This window comes from Hydra vulgaris, chromosome 11, assembly GCF_038396675.1.
Source record: "Hydra vulgaris chromosome 11, alternate assembly HydraT2T_AEP".
NCBI classification, from domain to species: Eukaryota; Metazoa; Cnidaria; class Hydrozoa; order Anthoathecata; family Hydridae; genus Hydra; species Hydra vulgaris.
Window position 1 is genome coordinate 51396787 of NC_088930.1, and position 24877 is coordinate 51421663.

Genomic DNA, 24877 nt, shown 5'->3' on the forward strand with positions numbered 1-24877 from the left:
TTTTCTAATTTATCACAACTAACCAGCTAATCAATAGAAAAGTTACATTCTGACTAAAAGATTCTAGTTTGCCAACATAAATAGATGTATGGTATATGGAGTAGAGGGTATAGTTTTCCTCTATGCACACACATGTATAAGCGCCCTCAGAATTTTTTGATGCTCCAGATAGGACACTTTCACACATCGTGCAAACTCCTAACTTAAGTTTGTTTATACCTATGGGATGGTGGAGGCCTGTGAACAAAAGCCCTAAAACGCTTACCCTCCCCTACCCATACGTGAGGGCACTAATGTAGTAAAATTTTCAACTTTACCATCTAAAACTAAATTTAAATTTATTGACAGATTTTAATTTTTGTAGAAAAATATTATAAATTACAAAAGTTATGACCATGCAAATTTTCCGACCCCAAAATGAGAGGGTGTAAATTATGCATGGTCATAATATTTTTGTAATTTACAATATTTTTCTACAAAAATTAAAATCTGTCGATAAATTTAAATTTAGTTTTAGATGGTAAAGTTAAAAGTTTTGCTACATATTTCCCTCACGTTTGGGCAGGGAAGGGGGAAGGCAAACGTTTTAGGGCTTTTTGTTCCCAGGCCTCCGCCATCCTAAAGAAATTGTTCTATCTGGAACATCAAAAAATTCTGCGGGGGCCCATGCACACATGCTACCCCTTATATACTAGCCATGAGTAAGACCAATTTTTTGAGTCGACAAAAAACAGGATTTAGCTGGGCCGTGGTTGATGGGTCGGAGTCCCCCACCCCAAAAAAAAAGCGTGTCTGTGGCGTCTCAAAATCTTCCAAATTTGACCGCTAGGTTTTGCTAAAATAAAAAGCTTCTTAAATTAGCATAAGGGCACAAAATTTGCTGTTGCCCCCTCCCCTTCCAATTAAGAGGTATAGGCTACCCTCGGCACTGGGTTTTATTGTTTGTTTTCAATATTACTGATCTCGCGTAAGACTCGATTTTTACTTACTAAAGAGGGGTGCCTGAAAAAAACGTCCGGCTTATGAATAGTTTATTTATACTTCGTTATTGAAACAAAGAAAAAGATTTGTACTAATATCTCCGCGAATCGAACCTGGATCTCCGCCGATTACTGCAACCGCGTCAACCTCTCGACCAAACACACGTTTTACTTTATTGCAGTTTAAATTTATCTAAATTATTTGCATATATACTAAAAGACATTTTTAAAATGCGCAAACAGAGGGCTTTGGGGTCGTATAAAGTATCTAAGGTACCCTCCGCCTTTTTTTTTAAAATAAACTTTTTTATTGAGAGAAAAAAGTTGAGGGGAGGTATCTGAGAAACGTACGTACTTTTTAAGGGGGGGGTAGGGACATAAAAGTACGCATGGTAAAATTTTAAAATTTTTGGCGTACGTACTTTATAGACGACCCCTTAGTACAAATTTTCTTTTTTTAAAAAACTCTAATTTTCAACTCTTTATAATAAACATGTAAATCAGTTTATAAATAAAGTTCTTCACCACAGTAAAACTGCATATAAACCTCGTATGCTAAAGTGCTTCACTATTAGTCTCGTACAACATACTTATATAAACAATGTATTTGAGAATGCTTCAAGGCCAAGAGCATATTTAAAGAGAAACACACTTGTAGATTTTTTCAAATTTACTTCAACAGATTTTTTTTTTCCGTTAAAATTAACAATAGATAAAATCTTAACAATAGATAAAATCTTCATCACCAAGATAAACTTTATGGAAATTTTTACGAGTGAAATTCGCCTGTACAAATAGATTTTGATATACATTTTAAATATTTCTCTGCAATATACATAAAATATAACGTTGAATAAACAAAAAACTCAACACTACAGCAACTTAAAATATGTTGTGTCAACTTAAAATGTTGTGTTTTTGATATTGGCGATGTCGTGTTTGTAACCAAAACGATATATAAAAAAAAAGTTTTTTTATATTTTGGTTACAAATGAAAACAAAAACAATTAGTCAAAAATATGGGAAAAATTTATTATTTTTAAAGACAAACCTTGCGTGAACAAAGTAAACACACAAATGTTTCTTTTAATTATTATTATTTTAAGACTTATTCATAAACAGAATTGTGAAGTGGTGAACTCCATTCAACTAATTCACTCTCTGTAAACCAAAGAGCAATTTCTTTGTTTGCAGACTCAACACTATCGGAGCCATGAACAATATTACGACCTAAATCAATCGAATAATCACCACGAAGTGTGCCAGGCTTTGAATCTAATGGATTCGTTTCACCCAAAAGAATTCGACCAGTTCTGCATGCATCTTTACCTTCCCAAACCATTGGAACTACAGGGCCTGATGCAATATGTTTTATTAGTGTTGGGAAAAACTTTTTTTCTTTAAGATCAGCATAATGTTGATTTAAAAGTTCTTCACTGGCTTTCATAAACTTCATTGCAACCAGTTTGTATCCTTTCTCCTCAAAGCGCTTGATAACTTTAGCTGTCAAACCTCGAACTACACCATCAGGCTTAACCATAATAAATGTTCTTTCGGTAGACATTTCTATTTATGAATAGTCTATATTTAAATGAGATAATAAGTTCAACACTTACTAACAAAAATAAAAAAAAACATAGAATTTATTTAAAAGATAAACATTTTTTATAGAGAAGTTGTAATGCTATTAACATATACACATAAGGTCTAAAAAATAAAACAAAATATCCCTTTTGGAGTTACTTAAAAAGGATACTTGTTACAGAAAAACCTTGACTATTAACCAAAGCCTGATAACTAATAAGACAAATCCTAATTAAACATTCAAAACAATTATTTATTCATTAATAATAATTTAATCATTAGACTTCAAAACTAAATCCTAATTATACTAAAACAAACTGTTTTAAACACTTTCACTCTGATTTACCAATAATTACAACAGATACAATTTATATCTGTTGTAGTTATTAGCTTACTCATAATTTAAATAGATAATTATCAGAAATACAGCAGTTGAAAGTTATGCTAAATTACTTTATGTAAACCATCTTTTTAACTTTATTTAAAAATAAATCATTTAAGTCAAATATTACAAATTTTATGAAAAAGATTAAGTTACTACAATAATAATCTTATATAATAAGTTATAATAAAATTGTATTAACTAATGTTAATAGATACTGAAGATATGCATGAATATTCCAGGTGCCTAAGTAATAACATTTTTTTTTTATATTAAAATTATGTATAATCATATTGTCAATCAAATTATTCTAAAAAGACTCTCATATAACTGTTATATTGTTTTTTAGACAAAAAAAATTTTGTAATCAAGTCTGAAAAAATAACACAAAACTCTTTTATCTATTGTATTTCAATTTAATATAAATCTTAATATTAACTCAGGATTTTTAAATATAAGTTTAATTTTTAAAACATCTCAAACAGAAATAACATAAGTTTCAAATTAATATTAAAAATGAGAGTTAAAAGTTGATTTGAAAGATCTTATTATTTGTGTTAGAACTATTATTAAGTAAAAAAACTTTTTCTTTGTTGGTTTACTTAGAAAATGGACAGAAAATGCATTGGCAGAAACATAAACAAAGATCAAGAATAAATAATACAAAAATAAAACAAAAGAAAAAACATACAAAATACAGACAAGCGACAATATTCAATATATACTTCAAATGAATCTTAACAGCTATATTAATTAAGTTTTCTATATTATTAAAAATCTGTTATTGAAAATGAGTTTGCAATTCATGGTTTAAATTTTTTTTTTGAATATTTTGAATATATTGAAAGATTTAATTGTAATAACAAACTAATGTATAAAAATAATATTTATATATATCTCTTACTTAACTTTAATAAAATACCATGCAAAAAACACATTTAAACCTGTCATAGAGTTGTAAAAATATTTTATAGCTCAAGTAAAAAAGGACATGTTTAATGTAAAAACCACCTTAAACCGTTAGCATTTTTGATTTTGACAAATTTCTTCATTAACTAAGATTATAAAAAGTAGCAAATATAACAAATAACAAAATCTTAAACTAAATTCTAATACGGTATTTATAATTTATCTCACTACATCCCTCTTAGCGTCAATTTCGCGACTAACTGCCACGAGGTGCGGAGAAACCGATTAGAATAAGCTGAAATTACGAAGGCCGTTAAACTTCTTTATTTCAAAAACTTTAAATAACCGAACCAGAATGATAAGGGCGCGGTTAAAATGCGGAATGCGGAATAATGCATTAAAATTTTCAAAAATAACACGTTTATTCAAAGTTATAAGAAAGATTCTTGTATTTTAATTTATTGTATTGTATTGCATTTGTATTTTTATAAGCATAGTTATCAGAAAGCATAATTATAAAAAAGTTATAGTTAGAGCATAGAGGGGGGTGTCTAACACCTCCCGTCTATAAAAAAACTTCTCGGCAAATATCGTCTACCTTGTCGGCAAATGTAGACTTTTAGTCAGCAAATATTTAAAAACAAGGATTTTTCTTTTCTAATATAATGTAAATCTAGTCGGCAAAAAGTCATATTTCACACGCCCCCCCCCCCATGCCATTCTCTACGGGACGGTACTGAGCATAGCATACTACAGCATAACATACCAGGTTAAAGTCATAGCGTATAACAGCATAGTTATACGAAAGGTTATTTTATTGCGTTGTCTTGCAGTGTATTGTAATGTATTCTTTTTACTATGTTTTCAGTCGTATTTTGAACAAATCTTTTCCTTATATATAATATTAACGATTGGATCTCCTTTAAAGAGGATTTTTATTTTATTTTAGAAAAGTTCCTGTGATTGTTCAGTCATTACAGATGAAAAAATATACTTTTTTTATTTGGTGGATACGTTTTGGAGGATATTATATATATGATCTCCAAAAATTATTTATATATATATATATATATATATATATATATATATATATATATATATATATATATATATATACTCACAACTGAACTTAAAACTCTTACAATGTTTAAAGCTAAACTTTGACAGTTATTATTTAAAAAATGATTTACCGCAAAACTATTTCTGAAATTGCAAAATATCTTTTCGATTGATCTTTAATTAAATGAAAAGTACATTAATTTTAGAAAATATTGAGTTAAATGCACTTGATAACTTTTCAAATTTATTTATGTCTTAATTGTTTTATTTTTTCATCCTTAGACTTATATATATATAATATTTAAAGAAAAAAATAATTAATTTATGATTTTTTAATAAATATATAAATAATAAGTAAAAATGAAATATTTCCGTGCTTTTAGAAGAATATGTTTAAGTTAATAGCGCTTCTTGTTATTTTTTAATAGTAGATGTTTTTTTGTTGTTTTTTTTCTCTTTATTTTCCATTTATTTTTTATCTTCATACAATACATAAAAAAGAAAAAAAATACAAATGTGTATATCAATAAAAATAAAAACTAAAGAACGCGGAGACTCAATGAAGACCATTAGACACGGTGTATTTTAAAAGGGCGGAAGTCCAATAATGTGAACTTTCGGGAAACTAAAAAAAACAGCATTTTCCCCGTAGTAAATTTTTGTTAATGGTTCAATAATTTTTTTTTGAAGATGAGAAACATTTTGAAGGTGAGAAACTCGTCAAAAAAAAAAAAAAAAATTATTAAACCATTAACAAAAATTTACTACGGGGAAAATGTAGTTTTTTTTTAGCTTCCGAAAGTTTACATAGTTGGACTTCCGCCGGTTTGACATTCACCGATTTTTTAGGTCTTGTCGCAGAGAACCGCAAAATTCTATTTATTACTTTACCAATTTTACGTTTGTTTATTTTATATAGTTAACGGAATCGCTTATTTTGATTGTATATATTTACACGGCAAAAAAGAAAAAGAAAAAAATTCATATATTGGTATTCGGCCAAATACCGAATAGTAAAAAAAGTAGCCGAATTGGCATATAATGGAAGAATTGGAAGATAATGGAGAAAAATAGGAAGTTAATGTAGAAAAATGGGAAAAAGAGAGAACGAAAAAAACTGTCAAAATAAGACTACTTATCTTTTATTATTAAAGCAATATATAGGATAAATATAAATATATAAGAAAAAGCTCGAAAAGAGTATTACAGAAGCATTCCTTTTGAAACCTCTTCGGCAATATCTGAGCCAACCAATATTTTCACAATTTCAAGAGAAAAATTAAAACTAGTTCCCGGTCCTTGGCTAGTCACCAGATTACCATCTGTAACAACATTTTCTGCTACATAAGTATAATCTGTCAAAAAACAAAACAAAAAAAAAACAAAGAAATTAAAAATAAAAGATTTTTATAGCAAAAACTTTATTAAAAAAGAAAGTTGTTCTCACCCTTCATTTTGTCTTTTAAGGATGGGTATGAAGTTACTTTTTTTCCTTTCCCTACATTGTGTGCATCTAAAACGGTGGGTCCTGAAACGGGAGCAAAATTATACATAATATTTTCTTTAATAAAACCAAAAATTTCGTTTTGTAATAAACAACAAAAAAACCTACCGGCACAAATGGCAGCTATTAATTTCTCGTGTTTGAAATGTTTTTCGAGGATATTTTTCACAACCGAAGACTGAAAAAAAGTTTAAAAAAAATTACCTAAACATTTTATTTTAGGCATATATTGCCTTACCAGCTTCTGCGTTATCATCCCAAATCCTTGGTTATATTAGAAATTGTTTTTTTTAAGAATATTTACTCTCGAGTCCGTAATAAAATTAAAAAAAAAAAAAAAGGTGTGTGTGTGTGGGGGGGGGGGGGGGAGCGCGTTTATTGATTTTTGGAAAATTTTCCCACCCACCCCAACATTATTAAGACCCCGCCTCTCCCGTATATTAACTTTTACTTGTTATCAAAAAAAATAAAAATAATAAATAATGTTAAAATGCAGCATCACATTATTTTTCTCCTGCTATTTATTTCTTTTTTTCTGAATTGACAATCCATAGTTATGCCCAGATTAACACAAATTTGACAAGCACAACTGCTTTAATAACACTAATTGATCTATATTCTCTGTTGAATATATTTTTAAATCATCTAGCTTGATATTGAGGACTAACTCTGAGAATACAAGATTAAAGAATCCACAATTCAATAAAGAACAAAAAACGAAAATAGTTGCAATGCAACCAATAGCAACTAATTTCACAAGTTGATTGCTTTACAGCATTTATGATTTTTGAGTAATTTTGTTTTCACAACACTAACTGCATCTTGCTTTGCACTACATCGTTTTTCCAATATGTGCATATTAGGCAATATTATAAATAAGAGACAAAATCTCAGAGACAAAAGACATGTGCAATTTGAGAAGTCGCTGCAGTTAAAAATATAAAGTGAAAATATTATTTTGCATTATAATTAGTAAATAATGGAAGTCATGAAACAGCAAAAATAAAGCATTAGCTCTAAACCTATTTTTAATAAAACAAGTCTACGCTGATGGCATTCTTTAAGATGGAAAAAATGATACTGAGGCATTCTCATTAAATAACATCAAAACGGCATAAAAACTATTGAAAAAATTAAATAAATGGGAATCAACACATCTTAGGTTCTTTGTCGATTCAAAGTTAAAAGAAATTACAGATCAAAAGGTAATATTTCTATTTCTATAAAATGACTGTCCCTAATCAACACCAGCTTCTATCTTTAAATAAAACTAATATTTGCATTTTTAAAACAAAAATTATTTTTATATGCAACCTACTATAAAAATGGTACTAAGTATTGTTTATTTTGTTTACATCTCATGGAATATTTATTAAACAATTTAATAATTTGTCATCAAGATATCCGAAAATTACAATAAAAATCAGCCAACTTTGAAATAATTAACTTCTCTTCCTTGTGAGCTTCTTATGAATACTTCCCTTATACCAGGCATGTCAAACTCAATTTGGTATGGGGGCCTCTTTAGCCTAAGGAAATATTGTAAGGGCCGCTCAAGCTAATACTTATTTTTCTAATGAATGAAGTGTAACTCTTCAACCCAAACTGTCCTTTTGCTAAGGTTTGATGTGAAGTAAACAAGATAATAATTATATTTAAAATCTACAAATCACTGCAATATTATTAAAAAGTACAGAAGTTTAATTTTGCATTATTTATTTCACTCAATAAGAACACAATAAAAATGAAGAAGGAGTATTTTGCAATAATAATAACAAACATAAAATTTTGGATTTTCCAGAAATTTGACATCTTTTATTCGCTGAAAGCTTAATAAGGTCTGATTTTATGTTTTGGCTAGCTACCACTTTCATTATGGAAGATAAATGTTCATCAGTAAGTCTGGACCTCTCAGGGGTTTTATTTCGTTTCATGCGCGAAAAAAGTTGCTCACAAAGATAAGTACTGCCAAACACTGCACATATTTGACAAGCAAATTGAATCATCTTCGGAAATTGATGTGGTGGTAAAAATGAATAAAACTTGGGTAAACCAACATCAGTAAATTGTTATTTGAGAATAGAATCACACTAAAGTTCAATTAATTCCATTTGCAGATCTTCTTCCACTTTTTCAATATCAAAGTTGAATGATGAGGTGAACAAAGCAAACTTTGGTTCACATTTTTTGAAATCTTGAAACCTTACTTTAAAATCTTGTTTTATATTGTTTATATTTTTTGAGTAGCTGCTGAACATAAAATTTGGGTCTTGCAGCTTCATAGACTTGTACGTCTCTAAATGTACGAAGTTTTCTTGTTCAATTTGGCGTTCCCACAGTAAAAGTTTGGTTTGAAAAGCTCTGACATTATCAACATTGTGGTGACCAATTTGTTCTTTCCTTGCAAAATAATGTTCAGATCATTCAGGTGTTTTGTGATATCAACTAGAAAAGCTAAATCTTGAAGAAACTTGGTATTTTTGATATCTGAAATATCTTGCCCTTTTGTTTCCAAAAATTGAAATATTTCAGTTTTCAGATGATTGAATGCTTTGACTACTTTGTGGCATGATAACCATCGAACTTCAGTGTAATATGATAAATCCTCATATTCACTGTCATTTTCATTCAACAATGAAGCAAACTGGCAATGGTTTAGTCCTCTTGCTCTTATAAAGTTGACAACAGATGTTATTCTTGTAATCACATAATCCAGATCAATTGTTTTTCCGCATAATACTTCTTGGTGAATGATACAATGAAAATTGTTTATCTTTTTGCCAATTTTCTCATTTAATTTACCAACAAGACCCTTCTTCGAACCAATCATAGCAGGTGCTCCATCAATAACCATAGACACAAGTTTAGTAATTGGAAGTTTATACTTGTCCAGTATTTTTTCAATCTCCAAAATAATTTCTGCACCTGTTGTTGTACCATGCATTGGAATCAACTCTAGAAGTTCCTCTGTAATTTCATATTTGAAATTGCAACCTCTAATAAAAACAGACAACTGAGCAACATCTTTGACATCTGTACTTTCATCAACAGCAATTGAAAAGGCCTGAACATCCTTGCAGATTTTTGTTAACTGACTTCTCAAATCTGTTGCTATGTCATTAACACGCTCAGCAACTGTATTTCTTGAAAGGCTTGTTGTTAAAATCTTTTATTTTTTCAGGGCAAAGAATCTTTGCAGTTTCAATTAGGCAGTTTTTGATAAATTCACCGTCAATGAAAGGTCTGGAATGAAATGCAATTAAATGTGCCAGATTATAACTTCCTTTGACTACGAGTTCATTTGATTTGTTCACAAAATGAAAAATATTTTGTTGCTTTTTTAGTTTGGCTTTTAGTTCATTTAATTTGTCTGTCCTTTTATCTTTTTGATAAATTTCAAATTTTTCCTGATGAGTTTTATAGTGCCTCTTGATATTGAATTCTTTCGACACAATAACTTTTTGTTGACAAATCAGACAAATAATACTTTCATTAAAGCTTGTAAAAAAGTATAGCACTTCCCACTTTGATTGAAAAATTCTTTTTTCATCTTCAATTTTACGTTTTGTGCTTGCACTTGGTTTTGAATGAGACATTTTGATTTTAGTGACAATAACCAAAAAACAAAAATAGCTCAATGGTAAACAACAACAACAACAACACGATAACAACTAATTAGGCCGGGTGAATAAAAAAAAGCAATTGCTCTTTCTCAGCATTTTTCGAGTAATTGTTCAGCTTTACGATAACAAAAATTTGAGGAATTTTCATCTAATTTTTTTTTCACGTAAAGCTGAGCAATTACTCAGCATTTTTTAAGTGAATTGCTCAGCTTTACGTAAATAAAAGTTTGAAAGATTTTTATTAAATCTTTATCCAGGTAAAGCTGAACAATTACTCCAAAAACGCTGAGTAAAAGCAATTGCGTTTTTATATTCACCCGCCTTATTTTCTCATATCGATTGTTAAAATTAAAATATATCGTCATAATTTTTAAATAATTTTTTATGGTTTTAATTTCAGAGTTTCAATTTTAATAAAAAGTTAGAAAATTAATTTAGTATTCATGTACTTTTTAATAAAGGAGTTCAAAAAACTATTAGTGATTTTTTAATTGTTTTTTTTAATAAAACATTTTTTAAATGCATGTCTGCGGGCCGCAATATGTAATAAAATGATAAAAATGTTGGGGGCCGCCATAAAAGGTCTTGCGGGCCCAGAGCGGAAATTCTTATTATGCAAACAAATAATTAAAAATCTCAAAAGTATTTTAAGGTTTTTTTGTTTCGCAGAAATTCACTTGGTAATAAATTACATACTTGGCATTAAGATATGGTTCGGATGGTTTCCTACTCTCAGGATTATAAGTTTCATTAAAAACTAAACATAGTTTTTAATGAAGTTTAATGAGCTTGATGTTTTTCATGTATTTTATAATTGTAACTTGTTTATTTCCTCTTCCCTATAACTTTTATATCACAAGCCTTACATATTAAACTTTTTAACTTTTATTTTGTTTGTATGTGTAAGTATGTATGTATGTATGCATGTATGTATGTATATATATATATACATATATATGTATATATATGTATATATATATATATGTATATATATATATATATGTATATATATATATATATATATATATATATATATATATATATATATATATATATATATATATATATATATATATATATATATATAGATCTATAGTTTGTTGGCTTTGGGAAGAGCGGAAGGAAAAAAGTGATTCTTACGCCAACACATACGTCACTTTTAATTACTTTTGAATTTCGTCCAACATTTTCGTGTTGGACGAAAGTCAAAACCATTAATTTAATTACAAATTAATTGTTATATAAAAAAACCACAAAAACGCAAATTTAATTGACCGGAATGTTTTTAAAAACATTCTAAATGTTTTTAAAACATTCTGAATGTTTTTAACAATATAAACAATGTTTTTATTTTTATTTTTTTTAATAAAATGTTTTTATTTTTATTTTTTTTAATAAAATGTTTTTATTTTTATTTTTTTTAATAAAATGTTTTTATTTTTATTTTTTTTACTGTAAATCATGCGCGGAGTGTTGCTACATCGACTATCTTATAGCCTGACTCGGTAGGGAGTGCTGCTACATCGACTGACAAATAGCCTGACTCGCAAGGGAGTGCTGCTACATCGACTGGCAAATAGCCTGACTCGCAAGGGAGTGCTGCTACATCGACTGACAAATAGCCTGACCCGCAAGGGAGTGCTGCTACATCGACTGAGGGTTTGGTTGGGGCAGGCAGTCTATCATTATTAAAAAAAAAAAATTCCAGTCTTGCATTTTAATTTTTACTTTTTGTCAACAAAATATGGAAAAAACTTTCGGACAACATCTAAGGGTTCTATATATATATATATATATATATATATATATATATATATACAGACCTGTAGCAACTGTGGGGTCAACAGGGCCATTTGCACCCCCCCCCCCCCACAACCACCAAATAATTTTTCCAATAAAAAATTTTGAAGTTAGTTTTTAGAAAAAGCAAATGATTACAAATTAAAATATAAAAGGAAAAAAAGGATAGAAAAGACCTAATTTGTAATCCGTATTTTTGGTGTAAGTTCCTTTGACAAAAATTTGTGACTTGCTTCTATTTGACCTCCCAGTAGTATTTCCCCCTCACAGTGGAAAAAATGACTATAAAAAGAAAAGGCCCTTGCACTGTCCCCCAATATAATTTTTGTTCCTGCGAGCCTGTGTATATATACAGTACTGTGAATAAGTTTTAGACCACTTGTAAAATTGGACGTATTTACAATTTTTTTCCTATGTAATTTTTTTAAAGCGTACTTAAATTCAATAATATATAAGAAAAGTTGAAAGAATATATTATTTTGAATAAATAAACAAAATAGATGAGGAAACCTGAAGGATTTGTTTGTTTATTTATTAAAACGATTGTCATAACAACTACATCAAAAACAGGATATTCGAAGAATGCTGTTACATAAATCAGAGAAACTGGCTCCCTTAAAGATAGAAAGAAAAGTGGTAGACCTCCTAAGTTAACAAAAGATGATAATAAATATTTGAAAACCCTATCTTTTAGAAATACAAAAAAAGCATCAACCGAGCTGGCAAAAGATATTAACACAGCAACTGGGAAAAATATCAGCTCTTCTTTTGTTCTACGGCACCTACTTAAATTAGGATTAAGAGGGTGTGTTGCATTTCGAAAACCATTATTACGGTGTGGCAATAAAGAAAAACGACTTAAATATGCAAAACAACACAAAGATTGGGTCCAGGAAATTTTTAATCGGGTTCTGTACACCAATGAGTCCAAAATAAAAATTTTTGGAACGAAAGGACGCTAATATGTTTGAAGAAGAATTGAAGAAGCCTATCAGCCCAAGTGTTTAAACCCTAATATTAAACACAGAGGAGGCTCTTTACAAGTTTGGGGCTGTTTATCTTCATCTGGAGTAGGTGATTTGATCAAAATAGGGGGGCAACTCACCAGGGAACGTTACGTGGATATCCTAAGGCACCATGCTGTATCATCCGGAATGAGACTAAAAGGTCATAATTTTATTCTGCAACAGGACAATGACAAAACATTGATCCTGAGTGGTAAAAAATTATTTAAATGAAATGGTAAAGGAAGGAGTACTGGAATTGATGACCTGGCCTCCCCTGACTCCAGTTTTGAATATAATTGAACATATTTAGGATTACCTGGACAGAAAGAAGGTCGAACATGCTCCCTGAAATGCTGAAAACTGTTTTGAAGTACTTCAAAACAGTCTTCAGCAGTATAAATCTATTGCCCGGCGAATATTGGCTTGGATTGAGGCAAAAGGAGGACATAGTAAATATTACAAGTTTTTTATGAAGTTTGACATTAAAAAGTTTGTAATAGCTCCATATTTTGTGTGAAATACATGTGTTTTAATAAGTTTATAATTTAGAACTACAAACTTAAATATTAGAGAAGGATTTTTTCTCCAGGATTTTTTGAAAATATGTAGGTGGTCTAAAACTTATTCACAGTACTGTATATCAACCCTTTGGAATTAGGAGAAATAGGGTCGGCAATAAATTGCTGACCTCAAATTGTTAGAGGTCGCCATCAAGTTGGCAAAAAAAATTGAACAAATGGGTTACCATAAAACATAGAAGAGAGGTCAACCTCAACCTCAAACACTTTGAGGTCAGCAGTTAGGTCAACATTGCCAAATGATGACCCTCATTTTGAGGATTGTATGTGTATGTATATATACATACATATATACATATATATATATATATATATATATATATATATATATATATATATATATATATATATATATATATATATATATATATATATATATATATATATATATATATATATATATATGTATATATATATACATAAAATTTCATTATTTCTTGTTTTTTAGGAAAACTTTCTGAAATCTTGTAACTTAGTATATTTTTTATATATCATTTTTACGAACTAACTCTTTCCATGCTATTCCATTCTTTATTTTGCGCACTTGGTATTTGGTTTTGCTGATTAGAGCATTTAAAAAAACAAAATTACACAAGTATTTAATTTCACAAAAAGTCAATCATTAATAAAAATAAAGTTTCAGACTTTTAAAAATTTCAACTTAAACATTCTTCAAAAAAATTTCTACTCACAATTTCTATTTGTAAAACATATTAAAAACAAGCAAACCTCAGAGAGCTTCTTTGCACCACCAAGGCCACCAGGTATAATAACAGCATCATACATTTTCTGTTATATAAAAAACAAAAACAAAAAATAGATGTTTCAATAAAAAGTAAATATAATATTAATTTAACATATTTAGTAATTTGCAGATCAAGCAATTCTGCATATTTATTTAAATATGGATAATACTAAAATGTGCGAATCTATCAACACCATCAATTTTTTTGTAGAGAGAAATCGATGGAGAAATTGAAGAAATAATATTTTTAATTGTTTGGGATGAGTTTCATCAGTTAACAGTCTGGCTTAAAAAGTTTATATTTAATAAAAAATTCTTTTGTAATGCATTTCATTTAATTTATACTAAAGAATCTTAGTATATATACTAGTTGCTATAGAAACTATTTTCAGAACATCTGTAGCATTAATTTAAAATCATTTAAAAATCCATAGTCACAATTTTCGAAATGTTCTTAACATTTTGATAATTTAAAAATTATTAGACCTAGGTACAATAAGCTTTTTTTAATTGTACCTAGGGCTTAGCTATTGTACCTAGGGCTGCTCTTTGAAAACTAGGTTTTAACTCCATAATAAACTGACAACAAAGATAGACATAAACTTAATTAAAAATTTATTTAATCTTAGATTGTTTTCAACAAATTTATCTAGTGTTACTTGATTGCAACTCTTAAATAACAAAATTGACTAAGAGCTTGAGCAAATTGACAAATAAATCTACATGTAAAATGGTAGTCCCAAAACAACAGAGGGGAAAAAAATCTGCACCAATCAAAATTAAACAATTTACCTCGTTATCAAGCTAACTCTTTTTTGAATAAAGTGGGGTGACCCTAGGTTCACTAACTTCCCCTACACCATTTATATTCAGTTTTTAAAACTGTTAAAACTATGTGTAATTGGCATTATTTGAAATACACTACTACCATTTTTCTAGAATTTCTAGATTTGTAAATGTACTGTAAATCACTTTTATAAAGAAGCCTTTCAATAACAACGTTTAAAGCCCAATATAAATACCTTAATGAAAGTGTTTGCCTTGCTCCTCTGAGTAAGCTCCAATGTTCTCCTTGAATTAATTGAGATAAACATAAAAAAAATGGACTTAGAATGAAATTCTGAATCCAACGTTGTTGGAATTCTTTATGAGAATCTGAACCAACTCCACATAGTTTTACGCCTTCTGATTACACAGGAAGCCACTTTCGCCTCCCTCTTCAACAGCTTGGAGACCGCATTTCGTTCTACAATCTTCTTAATCTATTGTTCAAAAAAAATTCTAGCTCTAACCTTAGCCTTGTACAGCTTCTGACAAATATCTTGGAGGTAATTGGAGGTACCTTGAGATAAAGTGCAGACTCCTTGTCAAGAGCAGTGAAAAATTTCTTGAAGAAACCTAACATAATGTGCTTTGTCCAAGTACTTTCTGAGGTTCTATCATCAACTGAAACATCATAAGCTCTATTATAATCGAGCTTGTAGAGTCGAGCCAGAGCCGATTTATCATTTATCATAAAAGCCAGAGCCGAGTCATAAAAAAAAACTTTAAAAAGGCAAACACAATCTTGCTTATAATATTCACATGTGAAATACAATCACCCAGACTTATTCTGATCCCCAACAGGCATGTTAAAGTATGCCTTTGTAGACCTAACACAGTTTACAGCTTGCTTTGAATTGCCTTCACTTTTTTATTCTTGTCTTTACAAGTTGTCCACACACGCTGCAAAATACATCTTTTGGATGCAAAAAACCTCTTGATGCTTGATCAAACTTTAAATAAATGTTAAAACACTTTGTTCTTCCTTTATTCACCAATGACACAAACTGAAATATTGGTTTGATTCACCCATATTTTCATACTTGTATATACTATATTTTCATACTTTTCATACTACTTTTGGATAGTTTAAGAACATTCTTTGGGAGGTTTTTTGAAAGGCATGTTAACATCTCAGCATAACAAGCCAAGATGTTAACATACCTAAAACCATGAAAACTTTATTATAAAATTAATATCAATTGTTATAAAATATATATCAATTTTGCCACCAAGTGACAAATAATGCTACCCATTTTGCATCCTAAGATCTCTAGTAGAAAAGCCAGAAAAATGTGTTTCAACAAAAAGGAACAGTAAAGGTTAAAAAGCAATTAAAAAAAGAAAAAAAAGCTAGAAGCTGTTTCCAACTGCTAGAAATAAAATTTAAAAAAGACATTAGTTTATATCAATAAAAAGATAAATTTTTAAAACATTGAGTCCACACATTAGAAAAGATAATAACACACTCAAGAATGTTCAATGCAATTAAGCAATATGAGTACTTGAAATTAAAAGTATAGGTATGAGACAAGAACCCAATTTCTTGACTTAGAAACTTCAAAGGTAAGATTTAAAAAAGGTAAGATATCAATATACAAAATTATAAGATGATTAAACAAGATGATTGTTTTACGCCTTGCTCAGGAGGTCATTATTTACAAATGCAAGTTGCAACAATATGAATTCAATTATCAATTTAAATTTTAATTGTATCTTGTTTTAAATTTAGAATACGTGTTTAACATGTATTTTGCCATAATTATCGAACTTTTTATTATTAACTTTATTCATAGTTTTCAAACTTTCAATTGTATAGAAATTTATTTGTTTAAGAGAAATATATATCAATTATACTTATTTATATATATTTTTTTAATATAATTGATATTTTTCATCATTTATTTTATTTTCTTACGTCTTTTATATTTTCCAAAATATCATCTGATTGAATACGGACATTTCTGCTACATTTTACCAAATGCTCATCTAACCCAGCTACTGTAACTTCAATCTAAAACAATAAAATTACACAAACGATAAACAAAAACCTATTTATTAGAATATTAAACAAAAAGTTTATTAGCATCAACATGCCTTGGCTCGCCTTAATACATCAATCGTAATAACAGATTCCATCTCTTCTGCTCCTTCAGCAAGAAGTAAAAGTGCTGTTTTTCCAGACATGTTTAAATTTTATTGCAGTGTATTAACTATAACAATCAGACAAGATTATCCAAAATAATCTGAAAAGCTCATAATGTTAACACCAATTACAGCAATTTAAAAAAACGTACATATAACTTGTAGTATAAACAATATATAATTTTGCAATATATACTAATATATACAACTTTGACATAATTATAAAGTTTGATTTCATTAATTAAGTCCCCAATTAATAATGAAATGATCAAATTTCAAAATGATCTAAATCTTGATATATTTAAAAAGTTAAGTATATCGAAATTAATACTACAGAAAAAATTATATTGAAAAGAAAATTCAGATTATAAATTATCTGCCATGTTTATCCTAAAAAAATTAATCTTTTAAGTATAACTTTGGTCATGATAGTACTTCAACATTTTTAGCACTAATATTTGTGTACACATAACTAAACAAACAGAAAAAATAAATTAGAGGAAAAACAGATTTTTGTCAAAAATGTTAGTTTAAGAACTACCCTAAAACACACTTGTACATAGTTCTGACTTACATTACTTGTTTTATATTGCTTTTTTTTTTTTTTTTTTTACATTAATTCAAGAGTTGTTCTATCAAAAAATATGTAAGTTGCAGTGATGAAACCATACAGGTTGATTTGAAATTTTTTTTGTGTATCATTTTAACTTTATGGGTACTTATGGGTACCTAATGAGTACAGTAAATAATTTCTTTATGAAAATTTTAAATAATTTCTCCAAGTTATTAAATGAATGTTTTTTAAATTTAAGGTTCAAGATGCTGCGGAATGACAAATCTCAAATTATTACAAATAAACTCAGAATACCAAACAGAGATTCTCTGTCTGTAGAGTAGATAGCAAAAAAATCAAAATTAGCACATATATAACAATATGACAATTATGCTAAACCTGTTGTTAATAGAACAACAAAGGTTGAGTGCCACAACTTCTTTCCAAGTAATATTTAATGCATATTGAAATTATAAATTAAAAAAAACTAGCTTTTTTATCAGAGCAAATGTCTTCAATTTATTTTTATTTTTTTTCTATTATGTAATTTAAAACTTAAAAACAGTTTCTTTTTTTTACAATAAACTATTTTTAAAATAATAAAAATTGGCTTCTATAGGAAAATACATTTAAAAAAATTGAAATAACTGTTTAAAAAATGTTCATGGTAAATCTAGATTTATTTTATTTTAGCATTCTCATTCGTGTATATATATATATATATATATATATATATATATATATATATATATCTATATCTATATATATATATATATATATATATATATATATATATATATATATATATATATATATATATATATATATATATATATATATATATATATATATATATATTAACAATAATAACTATTGTTATAATTATTACTATTATTTATTATTATTAGTTTACTACTAAGTGTTTTTACACTCTTCTCCGCCTTTTTAAAAACGAAAAATATAATTATTTTAGGCCGCTTAACTGCAGACCATGTTTATTATACATATTTTATGGAATTAAATCACAATGGTTAACAAATAACATCATTACAAAACAAATTAAACAGCAAATTAAACAGGTCCCACTTGAAAACTTGAAAGTGAATTCGAATTAAACGATACCAAAATATTAAACTGTCAAAATGTTACATAATAATTTAATCAGGTACAGTATGTGTGTGTGTGTATAAATACATAATATATTATATATATAGTGTATATAATATATACACTATATATTACTATGATACACCACGTGTATCATAGAAAGAAATTCTGGTGAAAATATTTGTTCACGCTTTTAAAGTTGATTAGAGTAATGTTCTTTTATTGACCTCATTTTAAATTCAAAAAATTTTGAAATAACAATAAGTATTTTTATTCAGGAAATAAAAAAACCGGAATAAAAATACTTATTGTTATAGCAAAATTTTTTGAAACTAAAATGAGGTCAATAAAAGAACATTACTCTAATCAACTTTAAAAGCGTGAACAAATATTTTCACCAGAATTTCTTTCTATGATACACGTGGTCCGAATAATACACTCGTTAATTGTGCTTTTCCCGACTTGACGGCCAAATAACCAAAGCATAAAAAATTACAAAAAATTCGTCTTGCCAGGTTATTTTGCATCACCTCGTTTTTTTGAAAAAAAATAAATAAAAATAATAATAATAATATGGAAAAGTGAGGTTTAAAAAACCCGCTGTATGCGTATCAAAAATATCTTTAGAAGTTATTTCACCTTGTCAAACAAAAATTAAAACACCTTTAAAAATTAAGTGATAAAAATGCAAGTCGTTACAATTTCAAAACATTGTAGGACTGGTATTTTTTTGGTAAAATTTTAAACGTCATTTCTCTTAGTTAGCTCCAACAAATCAGGGAATCATTTTTTTCTTGGCAAAGTAGTAAACGACATTGTGTTTCTTCAGAAGTGAGTGACGATCTTTTTCACCCATTTTACGCAGCCCTTTTCCAATATCAAAATGCAGGATAAAAATGCTTATTTTTTTATGTAAAAATTTTAAGAAAATAGAAATGAGGTAAGTAAGAGTGCTTTGATACTAATTTATTTAGTATTACATTATATAATAATAATTTAATACTACTTTAACCAATTTAAAATGCGTAAAAAATTAACATATAACAATAAGTTGTTAATAAGTTATGTAAGAACACATAAAATATGTTATTTGTAAGCTGCAACACCTTTTTTTTTTTTTTTGATTACAGTTATTTTGCTGTTTAATAAGTAAAAATAAAGATGTATGTACATGAAGGAAAAAATATGAATTATAAAAATATGAAAATATTAAAATAAAACTAATTAATAAAAAAAAACTATATAAATTATATAAAACTATTAAAAACACTAATAAGTATAAAAGTACTACGTTGATAACTAAATCAAATAAATACAAAAAAAAGATACGAAAAATAATAAAATGACTTCAGAGTTGTTACTTAAGCACAAACGTTTCTAAATTTTTAAAAATATCCTTTTTGTAAGAAACTTAAATGAACTTAATGACCTCGTCATACCTTTGAATCCCATTCGTTTAAAGTTTAAACGGATAATAAATAAGATGTGCTTCCTTATGTTTAATACTATTCCAATGATTTCTATTACTTAATTGATTGAGTTCAGAGGCGAAACCACAAAATGAGAAATGTTTTCAAAGCAAGCAGCGCAGTTTTCCAATGTCATTTCCCTCGATATCATACTCAAATTCAAAATGAAGTTCTTTTTCCCATTTTAAAATAAAACTTATCATTATTATTTGTAATTTAAGCCACGATTTTAAGAATAATTAGTCTCACGGAAACGTGGACTAGTTGCAACGTGATAAAGCAGTGTTCGATCTCATTAAACCGTCACATATTTCACGTATTGTACGGGAGTTATAAAAATTGCTAAGATCACACTATGTCTTATAATAACCTATTTATGATTTTCCATGTTTCTCAAAATTGTTTAAAAAGGAATTAGGTATGACAAACTTAATAATTATTCAACAGAGTACAATTTACTGTATAATAAGCAATTAGGTATCAAAAAGAACTATTCAACGAATCATGCGGTAATTGAACTAATGCATTATGAATTTAATTGTTTTAATAATGATTGCTATACATTAGGAGTTTATATTGATTTGTCAAAAGCATTTGGCACTAATAACTATGACATATTTAGAAAACTAGAACTCTAAAATGGAGTATTAAGCAATAACTTACTTTGAAAAGTAAGTAACTTTGATTTTAAAAATTTCTTTTAAAACTAGTGCTTAAAATAATTAAGGTAGTACACAGCTAAGAAAAATTTTTTATATCTTCATTATTCAAATTGATTTCCCTCATTTTAAATGTGCGGCCGTGGCGCAGTGGTTAGAGCGCTTGCTTTCAAAGCAGGAGAACCAGGTTCGGAACGAGCTCTGGACAAATTTTCGCGTCACGGTAAGGAAGGAGGCGTGAACTTCCTGGTTAAATGCACTTCCGCGGTGCTCTCTGATAAGACCATTAGGCAGTGGCGGATTTACCATATGCGAGGCCATAGGCAAGTTTTCTATTATATTAGTTGAGTTTTTAATTCTTGTGTTCTATTGTGTTTTGGATATTTATTAGAACGTAACGAAGCAAAAAACGCACATAGGTTTTAAATGTATATTAAGTATTTTTTTTATTTTGGATGAAGATGCACTAATAAGACTACTCAAAATGCGATACCATTTATTTTTTTCGCAGATTTTAGGAGGATCGATTACATTGACTTAAAACTTAACCTTTCTGACTTTTAAAGACGCAAACTCATCAATTAAATCAGAACAGTCCAAGGACCGACTTATTTTATTTTCAATGGAAATTAAAGCTAATGCAGATAAGCGGTCTTGACCCATAGTGAAACGTAAATAGTTTTTTATGAGTTTTAATTTGGAAAATGACCTCTCTGCGCTTGCCACTGAAATAAGGGAAGTTAGTAAAATTCGTAGGGCAATAAATAAATTTGGAAAAATTTCGATTAAAGAATTTGCCGTAATATACTTCAAAATTTCCAGTGCATCTTTCGATTCCGCCGAAGCTTCCATTCTTAAAAATGTATTTATTTCCGAGTATAACTCTTCATGGTTCACGTCCAATTCTTCTGTACTAGGATTTCTCAGTGATATTTCTAAATTTTTACAATCATTCAACAATTCATTTGCATCTAAACTTCGCATTTTTTCGGTACGGGTTAAAAAACCTAATATTTTGTTGTATGAATCAAGCATTTTGAATCTTTCATTTAAGCTTACTAATGCAACATCAATTATTGCATTAAAAAAATCTACTTTATATTTAGACTTTCCATTTAGAGGTGTATCAGTTCCTTCATATTCAAAAAAACGTCGTTTTCGGCTAAGCCGCACTTGAGGGAATACTGACTCAGTACCTAATTTTATAGCTATTTCTTCAGATTTTTTAATAATCGCCTCAAATGATTCATCACTTCTGAATGATTCTAAAAAAATTTTTGTAGTTTCCACCAATTTTATCATAATAGAAATATCTGCCGAGGGATTCTGCATAACTTTACTTACTTTGTTAATTTCAAACAATAAATCATGCCAAATTGTACGTGAAAGTATAAACTGATATGAGGATATCTCATTTGCAAGACCGTTAAAAAAATTGCTACATACATAATAATAGATGTATATGTAAAGTTGAATATTTTATAAAAATACTGCTTATAAAAATACTGTACGCATACATTATATTGAATTTTAATAAATGAGTTTCGTTGTTCATATTATTGTACTAAGAAATTATACTTGTACCAAGAAAAAAAAATGCGAGGCCACCTGAGCGCGAGGCCACCGGCAAATGCCTGCTTTGCCTGTGCTTAAAACCGCCGCTGCCATTAGGACTTCTTGGGGCATCTAAAAAAAAAAAAATATATATATATATATATAAGAACATAATAACATAACATAAATATAAATAATAACATAAAAACATAATAAATAACATTAAAGAGAAAAAAAGTGTTGTTTTTTTTTTTTAGTTTTTGAAAGTCAATTTGATCAGGGTTATTAACTTAAATCAATAACCCTGAAAAAACTCTCTTATTTCTATCTTGATTTTGTTTATTTCTTACTAAAATAAACACTCAGATGCTAAAGATTTATATAGAAAAACTAAAACAATATAGAAAACTATATAGAAAACTATATAGAAAACTATATAGAAAAATATATAGAAAACTATATAGAAAACTATATAGAAAACTATATAGAAAACTATATAGAAAAATATATAGAAAAAATTAAAACAAGAAATAGGAAAAAAAAGTGTACCATACTATCACATACAGAAATTTAAAAACAGTAGACACACAGTCCTTCAACAATGAAATATCAAGAAATAAATCAGAAATATCATCAACTGAAAATCTGAAAGATAAAATAACAATATATAATCAAATAATAGAAGTAATTGTTTAGAAACTCTCTTTGAAAACTAAAATAATAGAAGTAATTGTTTAGAAACTCTCTTTGAAAACTAAAATAATAGAAGTAATTGTTTAGAAACTCTCTTTGAAAACTAAAATAATAGAAGTAATTGTTTAGAAACTCTCTTTGAAAACTAAAATAATAGAAGTAATTGTTTAGAAACTCTCTTTGAAAACTAAAATAATAGAAGTAATTGTTTAGAAACTCTCTTTGAAAACTAAAATAATAGAAGTAATTGTTTAGAAACTCTCTTTGAAAACTAAAATAATAGAAGTAATTATTTAGAAACTCTCTTTGAAAACTAAAATAATAGAAGTAATTGTTTAGAAACTCTCTTTGAAAACTAATATAGTAAAAATAGTCAAAACGACTCCTTGGTTTGACGGAGAATATATGCAATTTGGGAAAACGAAGAAAAGCAGAAAAAATTGTTTAAGAAAACAAAAAATGAACTTGACAAAAAAAATAAACACCTCAGGAAAAAAAATAGAACATATTTCTCTAACCTGTTAAATAAAAACACTTCAAGTAAAAATCTATTCTCTATGGTAAGTAAGCTACTAGATAAAACTCATGTATAACAACTATAATCAGCTGATTGAAGCAAAAAAACTATCCAACAACTTAAGTTATCTCAAACTTAAGTTGTTGAATAGTATCTTAAGTTTAGGGAGGTTGCTTCAAATGTCTCGCGGACATCCAGACGTCCGTAAGACGTCTGACGTACGTCCCCCGGACGATGCATGCCCACTGGGTAACGATCAGTTTTCAATAATTTTTAATCCAATGACATATGAAAAAAATTTACAAAATAATCATGTCATTTAGAGTAAGATGTTGCCCTGATGTCCAAACTCCAGCTTATCTATTAAATAATAATTTATAAACATTAGGGTAGGTCGATTTTTCACTTTTTTTTAAATCATAACGGCTAAGGTACTGAAAGTTGTATTTATATATATAAGACAAAAAAATAAAAAGTTAAAGGTGTTTAGTCTAAAGGCGTCTTGCGGATTAGCGATCATAGTTTGAAGAATACCTTTTTCAACATTTGCTATAAAACTATTAACTTTTTGCTTGTGGTTTCATACTTTTCAATACGTTAAGGCAAAATTTCGATCAAAAAAGTTTGACACACCAAGGAATAACTCAAACATTTGTATTGAAAATCATTGATACGGTTTATCGTTTCGTTTTATTAAGCAAAAATGTTACAATTCATATTTAAGTATAAATTTTTTACTTGTTGCGTTACATCGATTATCTAATTTAACGCTCAATAAAATCCGATAAATAATCATTATTAGTTTAATAAGTCATTTAAAAAGCAATATTAAACTAAAAAAAAAGTTATTTCAAGAATGTAACAAGCAAGTAAATAAATCATCGTACGACCGAGAATAATGTCATTTTGACAAAAACCTTTGACGCATTTTTCTGCTAGGCAGTTTTGTTAATATAGATTTATTCCTGGCTTCAAATCCATATACGGTGTTAGAAGCTTCAGAAACTAATTCGACACATCTCTTAAATCTCTGGGAATGAGAGGGTACGTCTTGCATACTAAGCTTTATTTTATTTTTAATGAATGTGTAAATTTCTTTATCAAAAAACTCTTTCGTAGTTGGTGGCTCCATTTCAATATAAGTAAGATCAGCAATATCAATAAGAGATATCCAGCTCGTAGCATTC

At 28.1% G+C, this 24877-nt stretch overlaps 3 protein-coding genes across 3 annotated transcripts; all 3 read right to left on the bottom strand.

Annotated features, from left to right (window-relative positions):
• Positions 1-2087: 2087 nt before the first annotated feature.
• LOC100207502 (nucleoside diphosphate kinase-like) lies at positions 2088-2568 on the bottom strand (the record flags this gene model as incomplete). The annotated part of the gene is given in 1 exon segment (NM_001287383.1): positions 2088-2568. A coding segment is annotated over 1 exon segment (456 nt). The 3' UTR covers position 2088.
• Positions 2569-6040: 3472 nt separating this feature from the next.
• On the bottom strand, positions 6041-17255 carry LOC100211338 (Parkinson disease protein 7 homolog). The gene is made up of 6 exons (XM_065809154.1): positions 17091-17255; positions 16912-17007; positions 14156-14215; positions 6527-6596; positions 6362-6442; positions 6041-6269 (listed from the first exon to the last, which is right to left on the bottom strand). Exons 1-6 carry the CDS (start codon positions 17178-17180, stop codon positions 6118-6120), a joined length of 549 nt encoding a protein of 182 aa, XP_065665226.1. The 5' UTR covers positions 17181-17255; the 3' UTR covers positions 6041-6117.
• A 4208-nt stretch (positions 17256-21463) lies between these two features.
• On the bottom strand, positions 21464-22228 carry LOC136087117 (uncharacterized). The gene has a single exon (XM_065809623.1). It carries the CDS (start codon positions 22226-22228, stop codon positions 21464-21466), a length of 765 nt encoding a protein of 254 aa, XP_065665695.1.
• Positions 22229-24877: the final 2649 nt, after the last annotated feature.